The sequence below is a fragment of the Phasianus colchicus genome, chromosome 26 (genome assembly GCF_987193195.1).
Source record: "Phasianus colchicus chromosome 26, bPhaCol1.hap1.1, whole genome shotgun sequence".
In the NCBI taxonomy this organism is placed as follows: domain Eukaryota; kingdom Metazoa; phylum Chordata; class Aves; order Galliformes; family Phasianidae; genus Phasianus; species Phasianus colchicus.
This window is the reverse complement of record NC_143461.1, coordinates 876,962-901,646: the sequence shown is the minus strand read 5'-3', so window position 1 is coordinate 901,646 and position 24,685 is coordinate 876,962. Positions and strand designations below refer to the sequence as shown.

General features: G+C 50.8%; 3 protein-coding genes and 3 pseudogenes across 4 annotated transcripts; 3 read left to right on the top strand and 3 right to left on the bottom strand.

Annotated features, from left to right (window-relative positions):
* Positions 1-741: 741 nt before the first annotated feature.
* Positions 742-1,534, bottom strand: LOC149914865 (feather keratin Cos1-1/Cos1-3/Cos2-1-like). 2 transcript variants are annotated; one of them, XM_090125013.1, is made up of 2 exons: positions 1,380-1,534; positions 742-1,056 (listed from the first exon to the last, which is right to left on the bottom strand). In XM_090125013.1, the coding sequence occupies exon 2, from the start codon at positions 1,045-1,047 to the stop codon at positions 742-744; it is 306 nt and encodes a 101-aa protein (XP_089981139.1). In that variant the 5' UTR covers positions 1,048-1,056; positions 1,380-1,534. The 2 variants fall into 2 exon arrangements, with proteins under 2 accessions (XP_089981139.1, XP_089981140.1); XM_090125014.1 differs by having other exon boundaries at positions 742-1,049; positions 1,398-1,470.
* A 3,540-nt stretch (positions 1,535-5,074) lies between these two features.
* Positions 5,075-6,071, top strand: LOC149914864 (T cell receptor alpha variable 4 pseudogene; annotated as a pseudogene).
* A 5,917-nt stretch (positions 6,072-11,988) lies between these two features.
* Positions 11,989-13,217, bottom strand: LOC116240974 (feather keratin Cos1-1/Cos1-3/Cos2-1-like). The gene is made up of 2 exons (XM_090125062.1): positions 12,691-13,217; positions 11,989-12,315 (listed from the first exon to the last, which is right to left on the bottom strand). Exons 1-2 carry the CDS (start codon positions 12,787-12,789, stop codon positions 11,989-11,991), a joined length of 426 nt encoding a protein of 141 aa, XP_089981188.1. The 5' UTR covers positions 12,790-13,217.
* A 4,019-nt stretch (positions 13,218-17,236) lies between these two features.
* On the top strand, positions 17,237-17,999 carry LOC149914863 (uncharacterized; annotated as a pseudogene).
* Positions 18,000-19,625: 1,626 nt separating this feature from the next.
* On the bottom strand, positions 19,626-20,379 carry LOC116241633 (feather keratin Cos1-1/Cos1-3/Cos2-1-like). Its single transcript, XM_090125041.1, has 2 exons — positions 20,307-20,379; positions 19,626-19,933 (listed from the first exon to the last, which is right to left on the bottom strand). Exon 2 carries the CDS (start codon positions 19,929-19,931, stop codon positions 19,626-19,628), a length of 306 nt encoding a protein of 101 aa, XP_089981167.1. The 5' UTR covers positions 19,932-19,933; positions 20,307-20,379.
* Positions 20,380-24,033: 3,654 nt separating this feature from the next.
* LOC116241488 (T cell receptor alpha variable 4 pseudogene) lies at positions 24,034-24,685 on the top strand (annotated as a pseudogene).

Here is a 24,685-nt window from a genome sequence, read left to right as displayed (position 1 = left end):
AGCCCCTGCCTTTTCAGCTGTGTCTGTGCATGAGCGTGGATGGCGGGTGCTCACATGTTCCTGAAGTGTGCACGAGCTGTTATTTCTTTGCATGCATTGTTTGCACGTGCCTTTGTGAGTGTGATAATGTAAATACAACTGCGTTCAGGCACAGGCCTGCCATAGCCAGGGATATCATCTTCGGCTGCAAGGGACAGCGTCCAAGAGAGCAGCCTCTGCAGTGTGTGTCACAGCCTCCCATTCTTCTGGGAATGGAGAATGGTCTCCTTAAACACCCATCTAATACCAACGAAGAGCAGAACCATTCTCCCGTGGTTGCTCTGGAGACTATACACAATAGAAAGAAAAATCAAAACTTCAATATGATGCAGAAATCTTTAATGAATGTTGACAGAGGAAAATGAGGTCACACTGAGAAGAGGCTCCAAAGTACATTCATCTGGTCCCTTGTTTGAGCTTATACAGGGCGAATGTCTTCCTTGTAGCAGGGAACACACTGGTTCTGAGGAGCTTCATTGCTCCTAGGAGGAGAAGGAAAAAAAAGGGGGGGGACTGAGAGGGGGTAGAGTGGGAAGGAAATGGTGGTAGAGGAAAAGAAAGAGAGAGGCGAGCTATGTTTTCAGAAAGCACGGGATTGCCTCCTGCTCTCAGCATTTCCTAGGGTAGCTAAGCGTGGTTAGGTGATCCAGCATCATGTTCGTGGCTTATGGAAGAATTTCTGCAGGACCACGGCCAGCGGCTTTAGCAGGGCGGGTACCTTCTGCCACAGTAGCGGCTGCCCAAGCCGGACAAGTCCAAGCCCCCCGACGTGATGGGCACGCCCTCAGAGCTGAGGATGCTGCCAACAGCAGCGGAGGTGGAGGAGCCCACGACGGTGTTCTGCGGGAAGGAGCTGAGGATGGGTCCGGGCAGGGTCACCACCACGGGAGAGGGCTCGATGACGACGTTGGAGTTCTGGCACTGCCTGACACAGGGCTCATTGCAGCTGCTGGCCAGAGGGGTCGGGCCGCAGGGCCGGCATGGCACACACTGGGTGTAGCAGGACATGTCTTGGGACTGCCAAAAACAGATAGAATGAAGAGAATAAGGATATACGAGGGACAGCCTGGGTAGCCTCTCGCAAAGGATCCAAGGGAACTATGAAGGATGGAGCAGGAGGCTCTGACTGGAGGTCATACCCTTTCATTGTGCTAGGGCCCTACAAAGAGCAGTGTGGACCAGGGATTCTCTCACAGACTATATAAATCTAGAGCCATGTAAGCTGTGTCCCAAACTCTTTCTGCACTGACATTATCCCCTCTCTGGTCTCCCATAGCATGGAGCTCCACTATCCAAGAACATTTCTATTGAGGCACAATCTCATTTTGCAAGAATTAGACAAAGGGCTTCACACTTACCTGGTTCCCAACGAGAAGGAGACAAGAGAAGAGGATGGAAGAGCTGGGATCTGGGTTGCCTTTTATACTGGTCCCTTATTGCTGCAGGCCCAGAGACACCCTTGATACAGGCAGTAATTTTCTGACAAGCTAACCTGGAATACATGCCATCCCTTCGCATCATATGGGCTGTGTTTTGATTTCCTGCAGTGCTACCTTTTCATTTCCAGATTATTTGCCATGCCTGTTCTCTAATGAAGGATTCTTTGAAGTGCTGCAATGAGAGGCCCAACGATTTGTAGGGCAGGATTGCACTGGTGAGGCAGACGACTCAGCTCAAGTGCTGATGGGTCCAGAGCAGGCAAGTGATTTTAGCCTGGTTCACTGCAGTGGGGCTGTTGGATGTACCATCCTCAGGGAGAAGCTCCAGCATGCATCATCTGGTTACCCAAGTTTGCTGTACATGAGGGTATGACTTGTGATTCTCTTGTTGTTTTGGCTTGTTTCCTCTCTGTGCAATCGGTCAGTTTACAAAAAAAAAATAAAAAAAATAAAAAATAAAAAAAATTGTCACAGACTTGTAGAATGTTTTGTGTTGAAAGGGACTTGAAAGATCATCTAGTTCCGCTTTCTCCACAAACAGGGATACTTTCCACTAAATCTGATGTCTTGGAGTCCCATCCAGCCTGGCCCTGAACACTTCCCAGGACTGGACATCCACAGCATCCCTGGACAGCCGATTCCAGTTCCTCACCATTCTCTTAGAAGAAAATTTCTTCCTAATAATTCTGTTCTTTTTTTACTTGAAAGCCATTGCACCTCGTCCTATCATTACTATCACTGATTAAGTATCCCTCCCCATCTCTCTTGTGAGCACTCTTTACATAATGGAATGCTGCTCTAAAGGCACCCAGAGCCTTCTCCTCTTCAGGATAAACAGCAACAAATCTCTCATAGCAGAAGTTCTCCAGCTGTCTGACCACCTTCATGGCCCTTCCCTGGAGTCACTCCATCAGGTCAGTGTCTTTCGTATGCTGGGGGATGCACAGCTGAATGCTGTACTTCCTGTGGGGTCTCACAAAAGCAGAGCGAGAAATTCACATCCCTTGATCTCCTGGTTGCGCATGTTCAGATATTCTCTCATAGTTACTGTGGGTGCATACAGTCCCAGAGCCCACGTCTCAGAGAAGCTGTTTAACAATAACATAAATACTGAGATCGAGTGCATCCTCAGAAAGTTTGCAGATGACACTAAGCTCAGTAGTGTAGTTGACACGACAAGAAAGAACGGATGCCATCCAAAGGGACCTGCAGAAGCTTGAAGGATGAGCCCATATGAACATCATGAGATTCCCGAAGAAGAGACACTCTGGGGACACCTCATGGGTACCTTCCAATACTTGAAGAGAGGTTGTAGACAGAGTGAGACCAACCTTTTATACGGGCAAGGGGGAAGAACTTTAAAGCGGGGAAATTCAAGAAAAGTATAAACCATAATGGGCTTGAGACCATTGAAAGCACTGCTTGCATGGCCAGGTGAGACATTTGAGAAGGTTTTTGTCATTATCAAGGGAAGAGTGAATGCCTTTAGAGTAATGAATCTGTTGATCCTTCTCAAACCTCACTTTTAGATGGCAGATAATTCTCGCACCTGCTGATCATTAATCTCAGGTAGGCAACGTGTGTGATGTAGAAGATGTCACTGACAGGGGGAGCAAGGACCCAGGCCAAGGTCAGATCCAAGAGAGGTCTGGCTGAAGACACCACCCAGGGAGCACAGTGGACCAAGTTGGTCTAGGGACCCTTGCCAAGACAGGAGGTAAGCAGAGGAACAGAAACATGTTCTGTCATTTGTCAACATTCCCATTGACATGACATGCACCAGGGCAAGGAGCTGCACTGCCTTTTATAATGGACTCATGCTGACCTGTGTCCAGAGGCATCACTTCTAGCAGGGATTATTTTCTGACAAGCTCCTCTTGAATGCAAAACATTCCAGATAATGATATAGAATGTACGTTGGCTTCCTGTTCCCTTCAGTTTGAGTCCTGATATTATGCTACCTTTGTTCCGCAATGAAGGCATCCTTTCAGTGGCAGGAAAGGAGACTGAAGCATTTCCAGGCAATACATATCCATTTGGGCAAAATGTTCAGCTCCTGGACTGCAAGAGTCCTGAAAAGGCAAACGACGGCACGCTGAGTCACACCTGAGGGGCCCCTTGGGGTCATTCTGGCAAGAAGTGGCCTAGCTCCTGGGTGTAACCTTAAGTGGCACTATAAGCATGTGTGTGGAGGATCATTGATTGGGAAGAGAGGTCAGGACCTCATGAAACAGGATGAGAGAAAAGGGAGCCAATCAAGAAGCATACAGAGACAGACATCAAAGGAGTACATGGAAATGATGGGAAGAAATAAATCTCACATTCACACCAGCTGATGAGGAATCAAGAAACCTCTGGGCCACTTCCAGGAAGACAAGCCTGGCCTTTGCAGGAGATGCAGCTGTGCATCCGGACATGGATGGGGGGTTGGTGTGAGACAGACCTATACTATCTGATGTTGTGATATGCAGAGAAAGAGGTGAACATATGAGGAGTGACAGAGTGGTGTGCAGCAGGGGCTCCACAGACCTGGTTGAGCCTTGTGATTGATCATCACAGACTCTCATGTCTCCTTAATGAATCTTTTCTTAACTCTACACACTGGATGGACAAATTACCAGTTACTGGGGGGAATGGCAGGACTGATTTTGGTGCCAGCTGCTGGAGTCAGACTAGGGCTGAAGATGTCCCCGCCATGTGCTGTGTGCTACTACAAGAAGAGGGGTCCATGATTGTCTAATGGAACAGGTGCAGATCTTGAATCCCAACCAAATGTGGCAGGGGCAGGTTTTATTTCCATAAGCACCCGGGTGTACTGCCAAGAGCTAGAGAAATGTGGCATTTAGTACATGCAGCTGGAGTCACTGCTCACAGGCCGTGTGTGGGCTGATGGGGGTGGGGATGGATTGGCTGAATCCTCCCTAAAAGAGATTTTATCGGGCGGATGTGTCTGAAATACGGGCATCGCTTTGGATACGGTTGTCAGGAAATCTGCAACCGTGGCTCCAGGTTTCCTCTGGGCTTCTGCCACACACTCAAAGCCTGATGCTGCACGTTCCCAGCCGCCTGACCCAGCTCTGCTGCCATCCTTTCTCGGGCTCCTCGAGGGCGACATCAGCACCATGGGCAGCAGCAGCCTGCGGGACCCGGGGCTCGGGGAGCTCTCGGGGTGCCGCGTTCCCGGGCAGCAGCACACGACCCGTTCCCGCTGCCGGGTTTCGGAAGCTGTGGCAGCGCCGGGCACAGCCGGGCTACCAGGCCTCAGAAGCGTCGCTCTTCTCGAACCGTCTCGTCCCATCTCTTTTTGCTCTCACCTGCCCTTCTCGCTGGGGCCTCTGTAGGTGGGCAGCTGCTTTCTCTTGTACCGAAGGAACCTTCGCAACCGTTCCTCACCTCTACAGCTACACCGCAGAGCCTGGGCTGCGCTGCGGATACGCAGAGCCCAAACCCCGCTACCCGCGCTCAGGCGCCCAGCACTCGCAGCCCGGAGCAAGCCCGAGTGACGCCGGCGCAGGACGCAGCCTCTCCGGGCGGAGCTGGCGGCGGCGGCGGGGAGGAGGCGCCGCGGGCGGAGCAGAGCCGGGCTTGCGGGGGCAACGCGGCGCGGCGGGATGCGGCAGTGCCTGGCTGCGGGGTTGCGGGGGCGGCAGCGGTGCTCCTGGGTGCGCGGGGCTGCCGCCGGCGGTGCCAGGACCGCGAACGCCTCTGTTCCTTCGGTTTCTTTCCCAGTTCGTGCACATTTCTCCGCTGCATGAAATTTCTGTGGGAGAAAATGGATTTTCTGAGTGTGCTGCTTCTTTTCTTCTCGGTAGTGGCTGTGAGCAGAGCTCAGGTGCAGCAGGAGCCGTCGGCAGAGACCAGCGAGGGCACCGGCATCAACATCACCTGCTCACACCCCAGCATACAGTCCGGAGATTACATCCACTGGTACCGTCAGCTCCCGAGCCGAGGACCCGCATTCCTCGTCAGCACCTTCAAAGGCTCCAAGGAGGTGCCGGACCCGGAGGGGCAGCTGTGGGTGTCGACAGACCGCCGCTCCAGCGCCCTGTGGCTCGCCCGGCCCCGGCTCGGCGACGCGGCCGTGTATTACTGCGCGTTGGTAGCACGGGGATTCGAGCCGGGGCTGCGGCCGGGCACGAACCGCTTTGGGCGGGACGGGGGCACAGTGCCGTCCGGGCCCGCAGGGGGCGCTGCCGCTCCTCCCTCCCGGCCCCGCCCGAGCTGACATTGCTGACAGAATCATAGAATCACAGAATCATAGAATCATAGAATCACAGGGTTGGAAACGACCTGCAAGATCATCGAGTCCAACCGCCTTCCCATTCCTATTAGTACCACAATCTACTAAACCATATCTCGTAGCTCCTCATCCAAGCACCTCTTGAACACTGCCATGGACTTGTGACAGTCCAGATGGAGACATGGAAACGTGTGTCCCTTACACTGCTCGACATCTTCTGGAGAAAGGCGTTCCAGCTGTGTTGAGTTTGTGTGCTGGTGTCACAGACACTTTCATGTGATCTCCTCAGTGGCTCTTGTTGAGATTGTGAGACTGTGTGAGCGGATTCAGGGCCTCAGGCAGTGAGGTGTGGATTCAGCTGAGGCCACTGTAAGGTGAGTTGGCTGTGAGGACTACTGGTTCGTGAAGGCTATGGGTAAAGTCCCTTCTCAGTTCAAAGGGAATTAGAAGTAAACATGGAACTAACAAACAAAGCACAGGATGACCTTTATCTCTAACCAAATTGGAAGACAGAGAGTGAAACCATACCTCTTCAGCCCTTCACTGATGTGCCACCATCAGTGGGGTACTCCAGGTGTTAGATCTGAAGTAGATGAACTTGAGCTTTGCGAGTGAGAAGAGACAAGATGAAAATGAAGATTAGGACTGCTCTAGAGGGACTTATGGGGCAATGCAAACATTTTAAAGGATATTTAGAGAAGGTTAAAAGGGGGTGGGAAGAAACAAGGGGATGCACTGCAGAGAAAAAGGACAAAACTTCCATTAAGTACACCTGCTGGGATGAGTCCAGCACCTGATCAACACAGCCCACCCTGTCTCCCTATTAAGTCTTGACTTGTCTGTGCAGCATTAAAACTCAGCACCCCAAGGTCTAGGCCAGTAGATGCAGAGACTGCTGTGCAGGAGGGTTCTGGGTGCCAGTGAGCAGGAAAATATCCACAGCACATCAGGATTAAACCAGTGACTGGGAGGAAAGAGTATTCAAGTCTGGGAGAAAGGTGGGTAAGGAAATACAAAGCCTGGGAGTGGAGATTTGGCGAGCTGAGATCCCATGGTAATGTCTGAGGAAACAGCACGAGTGTGGGGATGTGTGCGAGAGGAGTGGGTGGCTGCACACATCTGTTGGCCAGCAAACAGCAGGCTGGCCTATCCCAAGCAAAGGAGGAGACCCACATGCAGGGTAAGAAAAGCCAGGCTCCAGGCAGGGGTATTGGATGTGCTGAGGACCCCTGCTCACACCGATGGGCTGTGTGACTGTGGGAGTGCTTGTGAAGCTGGTGGGTGAAGGTGTGTGCTTCCACTGGGGAACGGCAGTCCTGATTAGGCAGAGAGGAGGAACAGGGCTTGGCTCTGAGCTTAGGGCTTATAAGAGAAATGGTGTTGTTACCTGTGGGTGTTGCTATGGCAGTGAGTGCCCTGCCTGTGGAGCCAGCAGAGTCATTTCCTGCAGCTCTGTCATTTTGGGGCTGGGAGGTGGTTTTCTGCCTCTTTCTCACTCAGCAAACAGGAGGCTGGGTCTCAGCATGCACCACAGCTCTCTCGTCCTCACTGCCTTCCTGGGACAACTGCTGGGTAAGTGCTGGCTTTTAATCAAGGCATCAATCTTCTCCCCATGAAGCGCTCACCAGCCTCACCGGGGCTTTGTGGCAAAAAGCTCCTGAGTAACAATAAACCTTGGGCAAATACTGACTGACTGTTGTGCTTTTGCACCAGTTCTCTCAAGATACTGCTGCTGTTGGAAATGATGAGGAAAGATGGAGAAGTGTGAACTCAGAATCCTCTCCTGCTTTTCTTTTCCCTTCTCTCTCTCTCTCTCTGTCTTTCTTTTCTGGCCCACCCCCACAGATCGTAGCCTTCCCTGCAGTCCCACGTTTCAGCCCTTCCAACAGATAGAAGCAGATCCTGTCAAAGTCACAACACGGACATTAAACATCTCATCCCATCAGCATTAAGGGGATACTGACTGATTCGCACACAGGGTATTTAGTGTTCTGCTGGTTATCAGCACAGCCAGAGAACACACTTGTCACCATCCAGCTCAGCTTTGTGTACAGTGAGGGACTTTGGAGACCTCCAAGTTGACAGGGATGGAGAAGCAGGATGCGTCTTATTCCAATAGCTCCATGGGTCCCTGCTCAGCCATGACAGGCTGCTCCCTGTTCCTCTCAGCAGGGGCACAGAACAGGATTTGCTCTGGCCTACAAGCACAGACCTCTTCCAAAACCACCTTCCTATGCACAGGCTGCAACACCTTTCTGCTGGACAAAGGACAGGGAAACTTCTCTCCCGCTGTTTTGTGTCCACTCCTTGTTGGCATCCTGGAACCTTCCCTGCAGAGCTGCTCACCTTTGCTTTCTTCTTCCAGATGCCGTGGGGCAGACCATTGTCAGCCAGCAAGGACAGGTCACAGTGGAGGAGATAAACATCTTCCAGACCACCTGCACATACCAGACATCTTACTTGAATGGCTTGTTTTGGTACCAGCAGAAGAAAGGCCAAGCCCCCCAGCTGGTCACAAATCAGGCAGCAGCAGGCTCCAAGCACAACGGCCGTTTCACCACGGGGCTGAACACCACCGGGAAAAACAGCCTCCTGCGGCTGGCAGAAGTCCAGCTGTCTGACAGCGCCTTGTACCTCTGTGCTGTGCAGGACACCCTGGTGCAGGGAGCTTCCTCGGCCGTGCAACAGCCCCAGTGAGGGAGGGGCTGTGTCTGTTGGAGGCGGAGCTCTGGGGAAGGGGCCCTCAGCTCTCCCCTGGCAGTGCTGCTTCCCCTGTGCGCACAGAGATCTGCAGGTCAGCATCCTCTTCCAGAAGAGACCGATGTCTGTGGCTTGGGAGGAATGAAAAGTGATGAAAGGGACCCTGACCTGGAACTCCTCTCCATGTGCACTTCTGGACAACCCAGTTTTTGCATGGTCTGTGCAGAGAACTCATGCTGCACTGTGATTTGTGTGCTCTGCTGTGCCCTGAGGGCTTTAAGCAGGTGGTCTGAAACTCCCCTGAGCTTTGCAGTCCCATGCAGATTGCTTCTTTGTTCTCTGACACTTGCCCAAAGTCCCTGCTGTGTGGGCCTTCCCAGAGTGGCTCTTTCCAGAGAATGCGATCTTGCTGTAACACTGCTTCAGTAAGCACTTCCTTCCCTAAGCTCCATGTGGAAATCTCTGAGTTGGGAGGAGCAATGGAGATGATGCATGGTTTTCTAGTAGTAATTCTTCCACATGAATGCTTTCCATATGATGAAAGACTGCCATGAGTCCTCACATTATCATGTGCAGTCCAGGGCTGCCCTTCATTCCTAGCAACTTGAGACCACCATGAAAAGGATCGTGTGGAGACTGGGATGCGAGTAACATTAGTGACTCTGAAGAGGGAAATGAGTTTTCTTCCACAGGGAGCTGCTGTGTGGGCAGCACCAGAGCTGCCAAAAATCTGTGCACATCACCCCTGGTGAAGACTCAGAAGGACATCCATCTGTTGGTCCCATATCACTCAGGTTGGCTATGGGGAAATTCTACACCCAGAAGAAGGGAATACAAGGGAAAGAGAGGAACGCATAGAAAATGGGGACTTAGCATTGAGCGTGGTGGGCACTTTCTGCCATCGTACTGTCTGGAAATGCAGGAGAGATCAAAACACCCAGAGGTGATGGAGACGCCATCACAGCTGAGGATGCTGTCAATTGCTGTGGAGGTGGAGGATCCCACCGTAGTGTTCCGCAGCTAAGAGCTGAGGATTTGACCAAGCAGGGCAATCTTGGGAAAGATTTGAATGATGCCAGTATGGTTTTTACCATGCCTGACGCTTGCAAGGTTACTTGCAGCTGTTGTCTGGTGAGCTTGCACCATAGGATGGGCATGGCCATCATTGTTCATAGCAGGGCATGTCACAGAGAGGTAAGAAGGTTTCTTGGCTTCATCCAGACAGGACTTTTTTTTTTTTTAATATATTGGCCCTGCACTGCTCTAGGCTCAGGGGTGGCAGACACAGAAGAGACCATTCTTTGTAGCACATGTAATGAATGGAAAACATCCCAGCTAATGATATGGTGGCTGTGTGGCTGTTTCCACTTACACTGCCTTTTCATGCTCTGGATTTTGTTGCAGCCCTTCCCCCAGGGACTCTTCTTATGAGGACTGGGAAGCCCCAGGATTTCTAGGCCAGGTATGAGACAGAAGAGAAAAAGTCAGGAACAAGAAAAATTCTATACTTCAGAGACTGTAATTTGTAGCTCCCTTCCAGGAGGACTCATGAGGTAAGGAATGGCTGAATGAATGCCTGGAGAAGGATGGACAAATCTGTCTAAACCGGTGTCTGTGGAAGAAGTGACTGATAGCAGATCCAATCCTCATCCTGCACAGTGCTCTGCTTTTCATGATAGTTTCCTTCTCGTGCATCACCTCCACTGTTCTCCCTGTTCCCTCTAATGTCACTCACCAGAAGGCCTTCTTTGCCTGTCCCTCCCATATCAACTTTTTTCCCTCTGTCAGAAGCCAAGGCTGGATCCAATCAAAGCCTACCTGAAAGTTCCATCCCTTGACTGCACTGGACCTTCAAGGATCCTGGTATGGCAGGAGATGATCACAGAATCACAGAATTGCCAGGGTTGGAAGGGACCTCAAGGATCATGAATCTCTGCTGCAGGTGTACATTTCTACAGCTTGACCTTCTTCTCAGGGAGGTTGTGGATGCCCCGTCCCTGGAGGTGTTCAAAACCAGATTGGATGGGGCCCTGGGCAGTCTGGTCTAGCATTAGGTGGAATGGTTGGTGGCTCTGCATGTGGCAGGGGGGTTGGAGATTCATGATCCTTGAGGTCCCTTCCAACCCTGGCAATTCTGTGATTCTGTGATTCTGCATGAGTCTGCAGGGTGAAGAGATACTGCATGCAGCACAAGGGCTATTTGAGCCCCAGGGCTCAGGGAATATGAAAGGATCTTGATGCCTGGAAAAGATATTCCAGTTTGAGTCCTGTGTTTGGGCTGGTGATTGTCCTGCATGACTGGGGGGAGTTCGAAGATCCCACTGAGCACAGAAACATGTCACAATCTCACTGTCATGTTCCAATGGAAATGGGGATATCTGCTCTCACACGGAGTCTTCAGTGGAGAAGGGTTGAAGGGTTGGGGCACTTTGAATGCTTTCTATTTCCTGAGCCTGAGGAGAACAGTTCCATGCTTGGGGAAGACATGGCACGACCAAGAAGCTGTGAGTATCCTGGTCCTTGCTGCACCCATGGGAGTGTTGGGCTGAGAGGGACTGGGGGCTCCAATGTGTGGCCTTCTGTAGCAGGTATAATAATGCCCTGAGGAAACCCTTCAGGCAAATTTATGTCAGCACAGGAGCTCTATAATGGCTGCTAGGACCACACAAGGAAGCTGTACCCTCAGTGAAGGGCGAGTGGAAGGGATGGGAAAGTGGAATAGAGACAGATGGCCATCCTCAAGAAAGCTATGCCTTACCAGTTCTTCTCCTTCCCCAGTACTGCTCCTCCCAAAACCAGTGGAATAGATTTCCCCAGAGTGTGTGGGACTTCTGTCTTCACTGGGACTCCCTAATGCACAGAGATCCTCTCTTGAGGATGTCATTTGTGGAGATCTCCATTCACTTGACATGATCAAGGTCAGAGACCTGTGTAAGAAAAACAGAGCAAGGCAGGGACTGATTGTCATTGGTGGTGGAGGAACATTTATCATTGTCTTCGTCTCCTTCAAGAGAATGTGTTTGGAAGCTGAATGCCAGCACTGTACAATGACCTACAATGATCAGAGGAGTAGGGGAATCTCCCCAGCTTGTTGTCACCAAAGAAATCCCTTTCTCCCTTGGCCAACTCTACAGTGATGGAAAAAAGAACACAAGTACAGAAAAAAACACTAAGGGATGCAGAAAGTGTTTAATGAGTATGAGGAGAGAAATCATGTCATTGCAAGCAGAGCACCAGAATCAGACAAGAATCTGTTCCCCTTTCCTATTGCAGCATGGCCCAGAGCACTACATCTCAGCACAGAGTTTTAGAGAGATGAGCGTTTCATGCAGAGCTCATTTTGGGGGGCTAATAACAAACACGTCAAGAGGGAAAGGACAATAATGATACTAGATAGAAAGAGTGAGTGAAAGAGAGTATCGGTAGACTTTCTCCATGTTGTCAGAGACTCCAGGCTTGCTGTACCCATCCATTTTGCAGGGCAAAACCAGCACCACAACATTTGCTCTTCTGTCCAATGCCACGTTCAGCATTCCTGGGGGTCCTTGCCTGGGTCAGCATGCAGCACATTTAGCAGGGGGGGCACCTTCTGCCACAGTAGCGGTTGGAAATGCAGGAGAGGTCCAAGCCCCCCGAGGTGATGGGCACGCCCTCAGAGCTGAGGATGCTGCCAACAGCAGCAGAGGTGGAGGATCCAACGGCGGTGTTCTGCGGGAAGGAGCTGAGGATGGGTCCGGGCAGGGTCACCACCACGGGAGAGGGCTGGATGACAATGGTGGAGTTCTGGCACTGCCTGACACAGGGCTCATTGCAGCTGCTGGCCAGAGGAGTCGGGCCGCAGGGCTGGCATGGCTGGCACTGGTCACAGCAGGACATGTCTCGGGAATGGAGGTGCACCTGTACGGGGAGAGCAGGCAGGAAGCAGGACATGGGGATGCATGAGGAGCAGCCTAGCATCACACTACTAGGAAATCCATGTACATGCAGTGCTGGCAGTTGAAAACAGTTCAGGGATGTCCAAGGGATTCTTGGTCTCATCCTGACAGAGCCCAATGAAGGTCCCTGAGACCTATGCAGCTACTGCCTAGATCCTACCTCGAAAGTTACCTTCTTACAGGCCTACCCTCCTCCCATGACAAACATTCTCCCCATTTCCCTCTCTCATGATAAGCAGAGCCAGGCATGAAACATAGCTAATAGCAGCTGAGAGTTCCACTGAGCTCAGAGCTCTGTTTGGAGAAGGAAGAGAACAAGAAAGGGCTTCACACTCACCTGGTTCCCCAGAAGTAGGAGACAAGAAAAGTGGATGAGACAGTAAGGAGCTGGGCTGGCTTTTATAATGAACTCAAACTGCCCCATTCCCAGAGGCATCCCTAGAAGCAGTGATTATTTTGTGACAAGCTCCTCTTGAATGCAAAATATTCCAGCTAATGGTACGGGCTATGTGTTGGTTTCCTGTACTGCTGTTTTTCACATCCTGATTTATGTCCCTCACATTGCTCACTAATGGCATCTGTTGAGTGGCAGGAAGAAAGGCCCAAGTGTTTAGAGGCAGCACACATCAGTGTGGACAGAACACTCAGTTCACATGCTGGAAGAATCCAGCAAAGGCAAATGATATCAGCATGCTTAGTAGGCCATCAGTGTGAAATAACTAGAGCTTGTGTGCTGGGTTTATGCAAGTGCCTGTGGGTATAGAGGTTTGCAGGATTCCACGCATGTATGCATAAGCATGAGCAGGTGAGTGTTTGTGTGACTTGTGTGTCCCACATAACAACATGTGTTCTGGTCACATCAGAGGCACAATCTCCACTGCTTTTGCATGAGCTCCAGAGAGAAGCATTGACCAGAAGGGGCCTGAGCATGACTGAACAACCTCAGAGCAAACATGGCAGAGGTGTTTCCCAACCAGGCATAGAAATGCAAACTTTTTTACCTTCAGTCCTCTTTCTCAAAGCCTACAATGTTCACCCTCTAATACTGCAAAACTCAGGCTTCAACAAGGACTACCTCACACCAATTTGTATCCTGAGCTTAATTCCTCATCCTAGTATTGGGAATCTATGAGTGCAGTGACATTCATCCTTCCCCCCACTCCCCCTGCCACCTCTCCAGGCCAGGACAGAACAGCTCTCTCCAAGACTAAGAAGGTTGAAAGGCTGGGGTTAGCTTAATGTACGGGGAGAAAGGCTGAGAAATCCTGCCCAGCTCGTGTGAAACCACTGATGAGTAGGCATGCTTCCATTGCATTCTCAGTGCTGTATAGGGCAGGACACGTCCCCCATACTGAAACCAATGACAAGTATACTTCTGCAGCTCATAGTCCTGGTGTGGACTCATGCCAGGGCTGAACACTTGGGCAGTTGCAGCATCAAGCCAGAAGAGCACGAGTCCTGGGGTTGCAGGGCCATGGGAGGAAGGACTGATTTTGTGTCAATCTGGTGAAGCATCCTTTGGTCATCAGCCACCAGCACCTTCATGTCCCTCACTGGAATTTGAGTCTCAGTGCCCAGGAAGTCGCTGGGCGTCCAATCCCTCCTGGATTGGAAGGGACACCCAATTCATAGCACACTCCCCAAAGACTGCTGTGATCCCCCAACAGTGTCAGGAGGAGGCTGTCTTTCCGAGATGGATACAGGGAAGTTCATAAAGTTCCAAATTGCGTTCGATCATCCACACTTTTGTCTCGTTGGGCTCAGGTCCAGGTTACAGATAGCACAGAGAAGAACCGCCCCCTTCTGTTGTATGACTGTGGAGAGGTTGTTCCCAGACAGCTGTTTGGAGGTGCCTCATGGCACCATGCTAATCAGCGGGTTCCCAGCCTATGGGTAAGTAGAAGTCATAGCAGTCCACATCTAACCTTCCATAATAGACTCAAGCATAGAGGCCATATTCATTCAGGAAGTAATCGTAGCAGCATGTAGAAGTAGTATAAAGGCATTTTGAGGTAGCCTAACAACAAATTTAGACTGATAGTGATATGTTTATAAAACTTATCAATAACAATACGTATATCAATATGTATTCAAAATATCACTGGAGATTCAAAGGGATCCCAGAAGGGCAGTCTAGGTCAGACCATCATCAATGCGGTCATGTTAAGAAGCTGACCTCAGAGAGACTAACCTCAAAAGTACCTATAAACTGATCACAGAAGAGATCAACAACCCCCAGGAATGGGATAAGAAGGAAATTACAGTAACGGACAGAGTCTCTTTACAAAGCTGATCTCTGTTATGGGCTGTGAATTATCACGGGGTTCAGGAGTCAATATCATAGCACTGCAGAGTTAACTCAATGTTTGATTGAATCTTCATCCCCTTTAAGGAAAAAAAAAAAGGGGGGAGAGGGGGAAGAAAGAAGCAAACAATAGAGGTAGGAGCATGCTCAGTGTTGGAAGTTTCTAAGAGAGAGGGTCTCCATTTGTGCAAAGTTCGAGTGCTTTTGCTATCACTGATGCATATATGGGCAGAGGACATCATTACCACTTCAGGTAACCAATAGATTCTGTTAATCTGTATCTTGCTGCTAATAAAGCTAGTGGAGAGGACAGTAGAGGAACTGGAAGGCACCTTCTAATATCAAGTTCAATTTTCTGACATTATTAGCTCTAACCACAAGGAAAAGCATATTAATGAAAGCATTGTCCAAGCGTCTCTCAGCACTGATTGGCATGGGGCATCGCCCATATCTCTAGGAAGATTACTCCAGTGTTTGACAACCTTCATGGTAAACTAATTTTTCCTAGTGATACAAGATGTAGCAATATTGTTAACCATGGTAATGCTCCCTGATGGATACCCTGGAGTTCGTTTAAAGAACAGGAAGAATCTTGCCCTTGTACCAAGTAGATTAGAATGATATACCTAACTCCTTGAATAAAGTAGAGAAGGGAAGTTCTACTTCAGTTCAGCAAATATGGTGAATGCAGAGGGCTGTGGGACCACCACCACAAAAAGTCTGAACATGTGTGATGAGGAGAAACCATATGGAATTGATTTTATGGGGAAGTATGGAATAACTCTGTACTGTATGGGAAAACTTTTGCATATGTAACATAAGTAATGAATATAAGCTGAGCATCTTTTGTGCAACAACTGCATGACAGGTGGAACTCATCCCCCATGCATCTGGCACCAAAAATAAAGAATTTCTGCTTTCTAACACTCCAATTTGAGTCTTAGGGTGTTTCATGATTGAACAACTTACAGTATCATTACTATCTGGCCTAAACATCTCCTGGTGCAGTTTTGTCCCATTCCTCCACAGGTCCTGTCACCAGATAACAGGGAGAACAGATCGGCACCTCCCTCTCTGCTTTCCTTCCTAGGAAGCTGTAGAGAGCAATGAGGTCATCTCAAAGCTTTGTGTTCTCCAAACTGGACAACCCACGTGTCCTCTGGCTCTCCTTGGAGGATAAGCACTTCACCCCCACTATCAGCACTGCTGCCTTCCTCTGGCTGCTTTGAAAACATTAAAAAACTTCTTATCTTTTGGAGCCCAGAACTGTGATAGATATTCTGTTTGAGGACACACCACGGCTAACTACGGTGAGCGAATGATATTTTTTGACCAGCAGCCTATGGAGTGTGAAGTGCATTCTAAAATTCAGTTGGACTTCTTTGCTGCCAGGGCACAGTGTTGGCTCTCTTTGAGCCTGATGTCAGCCAGCACACCCAGATCCCTTCAGGATGTCTGAGCTTCTCAGGTGCTCAGACGCACTTCAAGGGTGACCCCAGTCTAAGGCTAGAGCCTCAACACTACAAAGCAAGAAAGACATGATAGATGGTGGAGTCCATGGCAAACAGGCCATTGAGAGAGGCAGTCAGGATGGTTGAGGCTGGAAGATGGTGATATCCAGAACAAGAGAAACACTCTTGCTTTAGTCACAGACATGCACGTCCAGAAGAGACACAGCCCTCTGGACACTGGGGAGAAGGTACTAGGTCCATTACGAGAGGTCATCAGAAGTGACTGAACTCAAGCTTTATGACTGGAGGAAGGAGAAAAGTAGTTTGAGACTTAAAGGACACACATCCCTTTGACAGTGAATTCTCCAATTTGCTGATGTCTTGGCTGTTTGATTTCCTTGGAAAGGAATAGCAAGTCCAATCCCTTACAACTCTTCCACACAATTCTGCTTCCCGACAGCGGTGACTTTAGCCATCCCAATAAATGCTGGATGAGCAGTATGGCTGGACAGCAAGAATTCTGGAGATTTCAGAATTTGAAATGGGGCAGTCTAAGTGTGAGCAACCCTGAGACACTGCTGCCCATGCAGGGATATAGTCAGGAACCACAGGTCAGCCTGGGATGAAAACTTGCTGGGAAGAACTGTGAGAAAAACATCCTTAACTCTCCTGTGGCAGCAAAAAGGAAGCTAAGGAAATTGTATGTCCACTGGACCATGAGATGCCAGAAAAAGTGAGATGTAAATGTGTAATATAATGAATGCTTCTTTTTCATCCATTTCCATGACATTCTTTTAGACAGACCTACATGGCCCCTGAGCTTCATTCACGGAATTCATGGGAGTGAAGAATCAGTCTGTATAAAAGCAGAAAACCTAATGGAGAACTTAATCCAGCTGGACATACTTGTGCCCTTGAGATGCATCCAAGGGTGTTTGATCAGGTGACATCGTTGTGATGTCAGTCTGTAATCCCTCAGGAGTCATGACAGTTGAGGAATGTTGGTCATAGCTAGGAAAGAACAACAGGCATCAAAAACACTTAGCAGGACTGAGAAAGGGAACTTAGGGAACTACTGACCAACTGTACTCCACTGACAACTTCCACAACGATATATTTTGGAGCAAATGTCTTTAGATGCTGTTACGAGACATGCAGCAGGCCCTCCGGGCGGAGCTGTCGGCGGCGGCGGAGAGGAGGCGCCGCGGGCGGAGCAGAGCCGGGGCTGGCGGGGGCAACGCGGCGCGGCGCGGGCGGCGGAGCGGCGGGATGCGGCAGTGCCGGGCCGCGGGGCTCCTGGGTGCGCAGGGCTGCCGCCCGCGGGGACAAACTGTGGGGGCAGCGGGAAACTGGGGACGGGCTCGCCTCGGTCCGACTTCATTCCGTCCTCGTGAAACTTTCACGAAATTTCTGTGAGAGAAAATGGAATTTTTGAGTTTGCTGCTTCTTTTCTTCTCGGTGCTGGCTGTGAGCAGAGCTCAGGTGCAGCAAGATCCGTCGGCAGAGACCAGCGAGGGCACCGGCATCAATATCACCTGCTCACACCCCAATATACGCTCCAACGAGTTCATCTACTGGTACCGCCAGCTCCCGGGCCAAGGACCCACATTTCTCGTCAGCGCCGTTAAAGGTTCCAATGAGATGTTGGAACCGGAGGGGCGGCTGTGGGTGTCGGCAGACCGCCGCTCCAGCGCCCTGTGGCTCGCCCGGCCCCGGCTCGGCGACGCGGCCGTGTATTACTGCGCCGTGGGCGCACGGGAAGCGATGCCGTGGCTGCGGCCGGGCACGAACCGCTTTGGGCGGGGCGGGGGCACAGTGCCGTCCGGGCTCGCAGGGGGCGCTGCCTGCATGGCCGCCAAACTCCATCCTGACCAGGGTGCACCTCCATGAGTTCTCGAGAGAAATGAGCACGGCACACACAGCAGCCACTGACTGAAGTAAGTGGGTCAGGCGCATCTGAGTCTTCGGCAGGACTGCACACCATGTGAGTGTGCGGAACAGCAGGACTGACTGCATGGGCTGTGTTTGACACCTGAGGGACATTCTCACAATTCTATTCCATCTTCTATCCTCTCCTCCTTCCCCAGTGCAGCACCTATGAGAACCTGGAAGGAGAGGGGCCTAAAACCCAGAACATCAGCAATGTGCTAAGTGAGAAAACTAATTGAGGAAATAACCTAGTGGAATGCAAGGTAACACAATTCATTATCATTGGAATGGAAGTGAATAAGTCAAATAAATGAAAGAAAGAGAGTGCCCCAAAACCAAAGGCCTTTCTCTAATGCTGAAGGGGAGATGGCTAGGGTGCACACACCACAGAGGTGACCAGAAAGACAACATTCCATGAGTCCCAAGCAGTTTTATTTTTCCCTCTGAATGGATAACTGAAACGCAGTGGTGAAGTCTTCTGGGAGCTGTAGTTCTTCTCATCTCAGGTACTCAGGTACTGAGGTACTACCAGCAATCCACAGGACTGCAGCATGAACTCTTTAAGTCCCAGTGCACTGCATGAAGTTACGATGAGGAATGCCAAGAACAAAAATCATAAAACCATGACGCCAGTGAGTTGGGCTACACTGCTGGGTTTCATTTCTCTTCCTAATCCTATTACCCTGTGGAGAAATTGTTGATTTCCTTGGACTCCTCTCACTGGGCTGTCCCTGCACATCTGCAAACTGTGCTGGCAGCTCATCAGGAGACTTTATCTGTTCAGAGCACTGCAGCCTTGCCTACCACAAAGGTCCCCAGTGTCTCCTGAGTCAGCTCCCCATGACCTCAGCCTCTGCCTCTTCAGCTGTGTCTGTGCATGAGCGTGGATGGTGGGTGCTCACATGTTCCTGAAGTGTGCACGAGCTTTTATATCTGTGCATGCATTGTTTGCACGTGCCTTTGTGAGTGTGATAATGTAAATACAACTGTGTTCAGGCACAGGCCTGCCATAGCCAGGGATATCATCTTCGGCTGCAAGGGACAGCGTCCAAGAGAGCACCCTCTGCAGTGTGTGTCACAGCCTCCCATTCATCTGGGAATGGAGAAGGGTCTCCTTAAACACCCATCTAATACCAACGAAGAGCAGAACCATTCTCCCGTGGTTGCTCTGGAGACTGTACACGATAGAAAGAAAAATCAAAACTCCAATATGATGCTGAAATCTTTAATGAATGTTGACAGAGGAAAATGAGGTCACACTGAGAAGAGGCTCCACAGTACATTCATCCGGTCCCTTGTTTGAGCTTATACAGGGCGAATGTCTTCCTTGTAGCAGGGAACACACTGGTTCTGAGGAGCTTCATTGCCCATAGGAGGAGAAGGAAAAAAAAAGGGGGACTGAGAGGGGGTAGAGTGGGAAGGAAATGGTGGTAGAGGAAAAGAAAGAGAGAGGCGAGCTATGTTTTCAGAAGGCACGGGATTGCCTCCTGCTCTCAGCATTTCCTAGGGTAGCTAAGCGTGGTTAGGTGATCCAGCATCATGTTCGTGGCTTATGGAAGAATTTCTGCAGGACCACGGCCAGCGGCTTTAGCAGGGCGGGCACCTTCTGCCACAGTAGCGGCTGCCCAAGCCGGACAAGTCCAAGCCCCCCGACGTGATGGGCACGCCCTCAGAGCTGAGGATGCTGCCAACAGCAGCGGAGGTGGAGGAGCCCACGACGGTGTTCTGCGGGAAGGAGCTGAGGATGGGTCCGGGCAGGGTCACCACCACGGGAGAGGGCTCGATGACAACGTTGGAGTTCTGGCACTGCCTGACACAGGGCTCATTGCAGCTGCTGGCCAGAGGGGTCGGGCCGCAGGGCCGGCATGGCACACACTGGGAGTAGCAGGACATGTCTTGGGACTGCCAAAAACAGATAGAATGAAGAGAATAAGGATATATGAGGGACAGCCTGGGTAGCCTCTCACAAAGGATCCAAGGCAACTACGAAGGATGTTGGAGGAGGCTGTGACTGGAGGTCACACCCTTTCATTGTGCTAGGCTGTGACTGGAGGTCACAACCTTTCATTGTGCAAAGACCAGTGTGGGCCAGGGATTCTCTCACAGACTATATAAATCTAGAGCCATGTAAGCTGTGTCCCAAGCTCTTTCTGCACCGACATTATCCCCTCTATGGTCTCCCATAGCATGGAGCTCCACTATCCAAGAACATTTCTATTGAGGCACAATCTCATTTTGCAAGAATTAGACAAAGGGCTTCACACTTACCTGGTTCCCAACGAGAAGGAGACAAGAGAAGAGGATGGAAGAGCTGGGATCTGGGTTGCCTTTTATACTGGTCCCTTATTGCTGCAGGCCCAGAGACACCCTTGATACAGGCAGTAATTTTCTGACAAGCTAACCTGGAATACATGCCATCCCTTCGCATCATATGGGCTGTGTTTTGATTTCCTGCAGTGCTACCTTTTCATTTCCAGATTATTTGCCATGCCTGTTCTCTAATGAAGGATTCTTTGAAGTGCTGCAATGAGAGGCCCAACGATTTGTAGGGCAGGATTGCACTGGTGAGGCAGACGACTCAGCTCAAGTGCTGGATGGGTCCAGAGCAGGCAAGTGACTTTAGCCTGGTTCACTGCAGTGGGGCTGTTGGATGTACCATCCTCAGGGAGAAGCTCCAGCAAGCATTATCTGGTTACCCAAGTTTGCTGTACATGAGGATATGACTTGTGATTCTCTTTCCCTGCCTTCTCAGCTCACTCACTCTGATGACCGCTTGTCTTTTCCATGTGTATGTTTTCTGCTGGGATATAGTCCTATCCCAAGTAACAGTGCCCTCAGAAAAGAGTTCATGATTGTTTTGGCTTGTTTCCTCTCTCTGCAATCGGTCAGTTTACAAAAAAAAATAAAAAAATAAAAAATAAAAAAAAATTGTCACAGACTTGTAGAATGTTTTGTGTTGAAAGGGACTTGAAAGATCATCTAGTTCCACTTTCTCCACAAACAGGGATACTTTCCACTAAATCTGATGTCTTGGAGTCCCATCCAGCCTGGCCCTGAACACTTCCCAGGACTGGACATCCACAGCATCCCTGGACAGCCGATTCCAGTTCCTCACCATTCTCTTAGAAGAAAATTTCTTCCTAATAATTCTGTTCTTTTTTTACTTGAAAGCCATTGCACCTCGTCCTATCATTACTATCACTGATTAAGTATCCCTCCCCATCTCTCTTGTGAGCACTCTTTACATAATGGAATGCTGCTCTAAAGGCACCCAGAGCCTTCTCCTCTTCAGGATAAACAACAACAAATCTCTCATAGCAGAAGTTCTCCAGCTGTCTGACCACCTTCATGGCCCTTCTCTGGAGTCACTCCAACAGGTCAGTGTCTTTCGTATGCTGGGGGATGCACAGCTGAATGCTGTACTCCCTGTGGGGTCTCACAAAAGCAGAGCGAGAAATTCACATCCCTTGATCTCCTGGTTGCACATGTTCAGATATTCTCTCATAGTTACTGTGGGTGCATACAGTCCCAGAGCCCACGTCTCAGAGAAGCTGTTTAATAATAACATAAATAGTGAGATCGAGTGCATCCTCAGAAAGTTTGCAGATGACACTAAGCTCACTAGTGTAGTTGACACAACATGAAAGAATGGATGCCATCCAAAGGGACCTGCAGAAGCTTGAAGGATGAGCCCATATGAACATCTTGAGATTCCCGAAGATGAGACACTCTGGGGACACCTCATGGGTACCTTCCAGTAATTGAAGAGAGCTTATAAACAGGAGTGAGACCAACCTTTTATACGGGCAAGGGGGAAGAACCTTAAAGCGGGGAAATTCAAGAAAAGTATATAACCATAACGGGCTTGAGACCATTGAAAGCAGTGCTTGAATGGTCAGGTGAGACATTTGAGAAGGTTTTTGTCATTATCAAGGGAAGAGTGAATGTCTTTAGAGTAATGAATCTGTTGATCCATCTCAGACCTCACTTCTAGATGGCAGATAATTCTCGCACCTGCTGATTATTACTCTCAGGTAGGCAACGTGTGTGATGTAGAAGATGTCACTGACAGGGAGAGCAAGGACCCAGGCCAAGGTCAGATCCAAGAGAGGTCTGGCTGAAGACACCACCCAGGGAGCACAGTGGACCAAGTTGGTCTAGGGACCCTTGCCAAGACAGGAGGTAAGCAGAGGAACAGAAACGTGTTCTGTCATTTGTCAACATTCCCATTAACATGACGTGCACCAGGGCAAGGAGCTGCACTGCCTTTTATAATGGACTCATGCTGACCTGTGTCCAGAGGCATCACTTCTAGCAGGGATTATTTTCTGACAAGCTCCTCTTGAATGCAAAACATTCCAGATAATGATATAGAATGTACGTTGGCTTCCTGTTCCCTTCAGTTTGAGTCCTGATATTATGCTACCTTTGTTCCTCAATGAAGGCATCCTTTCAGTGGCAGGAAAGGAGACTGAAGCATTTCCAGGCAATACATATCCATTTGGGCAAAATGTTCAGCTCCTGCACTGGAAGAGTCCTGAAAAGGCAAACGACGGCACGCTGAGTCACACCTGAGGGGCCCCTTGGGGTCATTCTGGCAAGAAGTGGCCTAGCTCCTGGGTGTAACCTTAAGTGGCACTATAAGCATGTGTGTGGAGGATCGTTGATTGGGAAGAGAGGTCAGGACCTCATGAAACAGGATGAGAGACAAGGGAGCCAATCAAGAAGCATACAGAGACAGACATCAAAGGAGTACATGGAAATGATGGGAAGAAATAAATCTCACATTCACACCAGCTGATGAGGAATCAAGAAACCTCTGGGCCACTTCCAGGAAGACAAGCCTGGCCTTTGCAGGAGATGCAGCTGTGCATGGATGGGGGTTGGTGTGAGACAGACCTATACTATCTGATGTTGTGATATGCAGAGAAAGAGGTGAACATATGAGGAGTGACAGAGTGGTGTGCAGCAGGGGCTCCACAGACCTGGTTGAGCCTTGTGATTGATCATCACAGACTCTCATGTCTCCTTAATGAATCTTTTCTTAACTCTACACACTGGATGGACAAATTACCAGTTACTGGGGGGAATGGCAGGACTGATTTTGGTGCCAGCTGCTGGAGTCAGACTAGGGCTGAAGATGTCCCCGCCATGTGCTGTGTGCTACTACAAGAAGAGGGGTCCATGATTGTCTAATGGAACAGGTGCAGATCTTGAATCCCAACCAAATGTGGCAGGGGCAGGTTTTATTTCCATAAGCACCCGGGTGTACTGCCAAGAGCTAGAGAAATGTGGCATTTAGTACATGCAGCTGGAGTCACTGCTCACAGGCCGTGTGTGGGCTGATGGGGGTGGGGATGGATTGGCTGAATCCTCCCTAAAAGAGATTTTATCGGGTGGATGTGTCTGAGATACGGGCATCGCTTTGGATCCGGTTGAACACTGTCAGGGAATCTGCAACCGTGGCTCCAGGCTCCCTCTCAGGCTTCTGCCACACACTCAAAGCCTGATGGTGCACATTCCCAGCCGCCTGACCCAGCTCTGCTGCCATCCTTTCTCGGGCTCCTCGAGGGCGACATCAGCACCATGGGCGGCAGCAGCCTGCGGGACCCGGAGCTCGGGGAGCTCTCGGGGTGCCGCGTTCCCGGGCAGCAGCACACGACCCGTTCCCGCTGCCGGGTTTCGGATCTGCGGCATCACCAGGCACAGCGGGGGGAACAGGTCTCGGCCGCGTTGCACTCCCCGACCATTCCAGTCCCGTCTGTGATACCGCTTGCCCCACTCGCTGGGGACACTGAAGGCGAGCAGCTGCTTTCTCCTGTACTGAAGGGGTTTTCGCAGCAGTTCCTCAGCTCTCCGCCTACGCTGCAGGACACGCAGAGCCCAAACCCTGCTAACCTCGCACAAGCGCCCAGCACTCGCAGCCCGGAGCAGCCTCTCCGGGGCGGAGCTCGCGCCGACGGCGGGGAGGAGACGCCTCGGGCGGAGCGGCGGGATGCGGCAGTGCCGGGCCGCGGGGCTGGCGGGGCTGGCCGCGGTGCTCCTGGGTGCGCGGAGCTGCCGCCGGCGGGGACGAACCGCGGGGGCAGCGGGGACCTGGGGCCGCGCTCGCCTCTGGACATTCGGCTTCTTTCCGACATCCTGCACCTCTCTTATCCTTCATAAAATTGCTGTGTGAGAAAATGGATTGTCTGAGTGTGCTGCTTCTTTTCTTCTCGGCAGTGGCTGTGAGCAGGGCTCAGGTGCAGCAGGAGCCGTCGGCAGAGACCAGCGAGGGCACCGGCATCAACATCACCTGCTCACACCCCAGCATACAGGCCGATAACATCCACTGGTACCGCCAGCTCCCGGGCCGAGGACCCGCATTCCTCGTCAGCGCCGTTAGAGGTTCCAAGGAGGTGCCGGACCCGGAGGGGCAGGTGTTTGTGTCGGCAGACCGCCGCTCCAGCTCCCTGTGGCTCGCCCGGCCCCGGCTTGGCGACGCGGCCGTGTATTACTGCGCCGCTGGCGCACGGGGAGACGAGCCGGGGCTGCGGCCGGGCACGAACCGCTTTGGGCGGGGCGGGGGCACAGTGCCGTCCGGGCCCGCAGGGGGCGCTGCCTGCATGGCCGCCAAACTCCATCCTGACCTGGGTGCACCTCGCTGA